This window comes from Echinops telfairi, unplaced genomic scaffold, assembly GCF_000313985.2.
Source record: "Echinops telfairi isolate 266 unplaced genomic scaffold, ASM31398v2 ScPeMD7_1;HRSCAF=3_0, whole genome shotgun sequence".
Classification (NCBI taxonomy): domain Eukaryota; kingdom Metazoa; phylum Chordata; class Mammalia; order Afrosoricida; family Tenrecidae; genus Echinops; species Echinops telfairi.
This window is the reverse complement of record NW_022103896.1, coordinates 1230194-1234966: the sequence shown is the minus strand read 5'-3', so window position 1 is coordinate 1234966 and position 4773 is coordinate 1230194. Positions and strand designations below refer to the sequence as shown.

The 4773-nt window shown below is 54.6% G+C and overlaps 1 protein-coding gene across 1 annotated transcript; it reads left to right on the top strand.

Annotated features, from left to right (window-relative positions):
• On the top strand, positions 1-757 carry LY6E (lymphocyte antigen 6 family member E; the record flags this gene model as incomplete). The annotated part of the gene is made up of 1 exon (XM_004697623.2): positions 1-757. A coding segment is annotated over one exon (222 nt), but the record flags the coding sequence as incomplete, so codon positions are not given.
• Positions 758-4773: the final 4016 nt, after the last annotated feature.

Here is a 4773-nt window from a genome sequence, read left to right as displayed (position 1 = left end):
GGGAACTTGGTGGACTTCGGCCGGACCCTGAACAAGATGTGCTCCCCCATCTGCCCGGGCCCCAGTGTGAACCTGGGTGTGGTGGCCGTGGGCACCCACTGCTGCCAGAGCTCCCTGTGCAACATCAGCGCGGCCGGTGGCGGGCCAAGGGTCTGCACCGCCCTGCTGGGCCTAGGGCTCCTGCTCAGCCTGCTGGTGGCCCTGCTGCAGCCCAGCCTCTGACCGTGGGGCCCCTGCCCACCCCCCAGTTTCCTCTCACCGCCACCGTCCAGTCCCACTGCCCACTGTAGCTACCCCTCCCCCTGAAGAAGCAGCCACCCTCACTTCTAGGAAAGTGGGTGTCCTTCCTGAGGGGACTGGAAAGAGGACCTGTAGGTGCCCAGCGTCCCACCTCAGGGCTGGTCCCCTCTGATGCTCGTGGGACGGTCCTACAGCCCAACACTTTTCACCCGCTGTGGGCTAGCCAGTGTGGAGTCTTATTGTGCTTGGGGCTGGTGCAGGGGTGGACACCTGTGGGGGTGTAGAGGGTCAGGTACCCGCAGGTGTGCCCCTGTGGAGGAGTGAGTGGGGAGGGGATGCCCCCCTCTCTGCCACCTCCCCCATGGTTCATTCGTGTTCAGGGACTGCCCACCTCTGCCCGCCGCACCCCCCCCCACCAGTGCACCCAAGTGCCCCCACCACACCCAAGCCCCCTTCCCCATCCCCCCTGACACACACACACACCCCATGCCTGAAATAAATACGTGCTTCCCTTGTCCTTTCTGGCTGTCCTGGCTTTGCCTGGGCTCCACCCTGGGGGGCAGGGGCTGTGGATGGGACAAGTGGGGGACTATGGCACCCCAGGGTTGGTGGAGGAAGAATCCTGTACCTCTATCCTGGTGCAGATAGGGGTAGGGGGTCCTGGGGACAGCTGGGACCAGTGGGGAGGAGGAAGGGGTTGGCAGAAGAGAAGGTGGGGCCTCCAGACATGGTGGGGCACAGGGCACTACCTGGACACCAAGAGGGGGTGCAGAAGGCTAGGGGTGGAGTGGGCACCGGTCTATGCACCAAGGGGCCATGGAGGGGATGTAGGCGGCAGGATGCCGGTGTGCAGGGCACCACTCCCTGTTGGCAGCCTCCTGGAGGAGCAGTGGCCCAGTCCAGCAGGTGACCGCCTGGCTGCCATGGTCACTCTTGGAGCCAGGGAGATGCTGAAGGGGCTCTCCAGGGCCACCCAGGCCGGGGTCACCTCAGTCCTCATGGAGCAGAGTCTGAGCCACACCTCCCGCCACTGGGCTCTGACCTGACTGCCACAGTGGTCACCAGCAGACTGACCACGGGTGGGGGGGGCGGCATCGGGGCCTTGAGACCAGAGGGCGTGGGGCGGAGCCTGGGGCCTGCGGCACTGGAACAGGCAGTGGGGGAGAGCTAGGCAGCTGTTGATCAGAATACTAGAAATAGAACATCATTGAAGAGGTTTGTTGGGGATCCAAAATGTAACAGCTCCGCCTGCAGCCAAGGGCTCCTTTCCAGCTTAATTGGTAGGGGTGTTCCAACACCTGGAGGCAGAAGCAAGGGGGTCAGGGCCTTCAGAAGCACCCCCATTTGGATAAACAATGGAGCAAGAGGCCTCAGGGAACCAGGTAGGGCTGGAGAAGTGCAGGTATCACTCATTCCCCTGATTATCATGTAGCACCCCTCCCCCTGTGATCGTGATGTGGTCATTAACATAGATGTAGCCATTTTAACAATGTAACCATCCTGTGCTAACCGGCCTGAGTGTGGCCACTTTGTAAGACGGCCATTCCTTTGGTAACTTCTGTGAAGGCATGTGTTTTTGAGATTGCTGAGGTGGTTTGTACAAGTCCCTATTTTTCCATGTAGCACGATGCCACCGGTCCTTGTGCATTGTTTATTCCACAGTCTGAATGCTCCCCTCTTTAAGCACTCAGGATGAAGCACCGGGAGAAGTCGGTTCCAGCTGGCTCTTGACCTCCGGCCAAGAAACGCTTATCAACCGTAGTTGAACTTGCATGTGGATTACTTGATCTCGTCCCCACACATTTAGAGCCTCCAGCAAGATGTCCCCACACAGAGGTGGGCCACCTCTTGGGAGCCTGCCTAGGGGATGCGCCCCCTGAAGATGTCCCAGGTTCCGAGGTTAGAGCCTTCCACCTCAGGCCCTCAGAGGAGCTGTCACCTGACAAGGGCCCTCAGGTCTGAAGGAAGAGTCATTTCTGATGAGAAAATCCTCCTGACAGTGATTTATAGAGGGGAGACGTCACCTGAACCCTGTCCTGGCAGCCTCAGTGGGTTTAACCTAAACTGTTGAACTGCTCTGTGTGTGTGTGTGTGTGTGTGTGTGTGTACAGCCCTCTCTGAACAGTCTGTGCGGCTCCGGGGCCTCGGCTACAGAGTTGTTCTGAGAGTGCACCAGGATGGCGGTTATAAGATCACACCTGAGCCAACGCTCCTGAAGTACCTGAGAAGGTCATGGAGAGGCGACCACCTGCCTGGTCTCCCTTTGGAGACACCCCCCCCCTCTCTTGCCTGTGGAACACCGTTCTGGGAGGAACCTCGCCATGTTAGGACCCTCCTCTTACAGAGGGTTCTGTGGACCCTTAATTTGCTGTGTCACCACCGGCCTCATAGCTGCGGTCATTGGTCTCTGGCCTGAAAACTCCTGTCAGGTCCCCGGTGTGTACTCGTGTTCCTCCTCATGAGCCGGCCCCATCTGTCAGTGCTACCTCAAAGGTGTCCCCAGCTCCCCTCTCTTCCCTCCTGTGCCTCTCCGTCCCTGGTGTCCACACGCCCGTCTCAGTTCCCTGGAGAGACCTTCTCTCCTCGGGAGCTCCTTGCAGGGGACCTTCTCTGAAGTCCCTGCTGAGGAACCAGCCTTTTATATTTCCTGTCTCCCTTTCCTCCTTTGGCGCCACTCGTTCCTATCTGGTCTGCGTATAGGGTCTGCGTATAGGAGACCCTATACGCAGACCCTATATGCAGGTCTCTCCTTGTGCTGCTGCGGAAGAGGTCTCCTTGCTGACCCCCCATGGTCTTGCAGGAATACCTTAGTAAATTCTCAACTTAAAAGTGGAAGCAGACAGCCTGCTCAGAGCTTCCTCTAAGCTCTCGGCCCCCACCCCCATACTTAGGCCCATCTCCCAGGCCAGATTAAAATCTTTTCTGTGTTTCTTTTGACAAGATTTAAGGCAGTAAGCAAGTTCCCCCTTTTGGGTCAGGTCATGAATTCCTCTCCTTCCTGTGGCGTCTCCTTCTGCAAAACGCCTTCTTGAAACTTCCCGTCAAACAACTCAATGTTTATCTGACTCTCTTTCTCTTACACCAATGCTTGGTGCTGCCTCTTCTCAGCCCCAAACTCCCTTTCATTGTCTCGTTAAAATGTTCTCTACGGCTTTTACGATGGGTTATGGGGCCAAAATCTCCTCCGGATGACTGTTCCCTTTGTGAACTCAAGGGGCCCATTTTAAAAATGGGGTGGCCCCCAGAGGGAACCTTCGACCCCTCCACAGTCATGCGGGTCTGGACTGTGGTCACCGAAGGCCCAGGCCATCCCAACCATGTATTGACCAGTGGCTTGTTCTCACAGAGTATCCCCCCCCTGTGGAGAACAGAAGGATTTACCATGAATTGCGTCTGACTCCATTACTTGACTCTATCTTTTAGCTCTCATGCTCTCTATGACTTTACTATAATCTCTACTTATTATCGCTGTACAATTGCGCCTACCAAACCTGTGATGTTTTGTGGGGTTCCCTCTTACCCTTAACCCCACACCCCCCAGGGCTAAAAACCTGTGCAGCATCTGCACCCAAAACCCGAATTGTACTCTCTAAACCTGTCACCCCACTTCCAAATCCAAGGCCCAGCTGCTGAGATTCTTCTCCCATTCAGAGACAAACACAGACAAAACCTGTGTCCTGTCTGACTGGTCTAAATTTAACCCACACATCTGTGGGTAAAACAAACAAAACAAAACCAGAAACAAGTTCTTGTGCAACTCTGTCCCCTGTACAAGCTACACAACAAGAAATCCAGTCCAATCCAGCAGGGAAGCAACAGAGCCCACATGGAAGTAGCACACCAGCCTGTGTGATCATGAGGTGCTGACGGGAACAGGTATCAGAAGTTCAAAAACAAGCAACCAAATTGACATGAAGGAGCATAGATAAAAGTGGAGACCCAAAACCCACCTGTCAGACCATTGGACAGCCCCTCACTGAAGGGCCTCATGGAAGGGATGACATATCCAGGGTGCAGGATAGCACTGATGACACCCATAACTCTGTCTTCAAGATCTCCTCCCCTTCCCTTCTGGTCTGCTCTTGGTTTCACCTCACTCATCTTGGGAGACCTGCGTATGTTCGTTTGTATAATTAAGATCATTCGATGCAGGACATCCAAGATAGGAAAACCTTCAGAAGCAGTAATGGGAGTAATGATTCCCTGAGGGTAAGGGAAGGGGGGTGGGGGGCGAAGAGGGGCAACTTCTAGCAATGATGATTGTATAACCCCACTGGAGGGGAAGGAATAACAGAAATGCAGGTGAACGGATACATGGGATGGTGTGAGACAGGGCTATAATATATTATATTATACTATACTATACTATACTATACTATACTATACTATACTATTATATAATAATAAGCATTCCTGGTGGGGAGGGGATTGAGGTGATTGCCAGAAGAAGCCAGCTCCTAGCACAATCACTACGGGTTCGGTAGGCGCAATTGTACAGCGATAATAAGTAAATATTATAGTAAAGTTATAGAG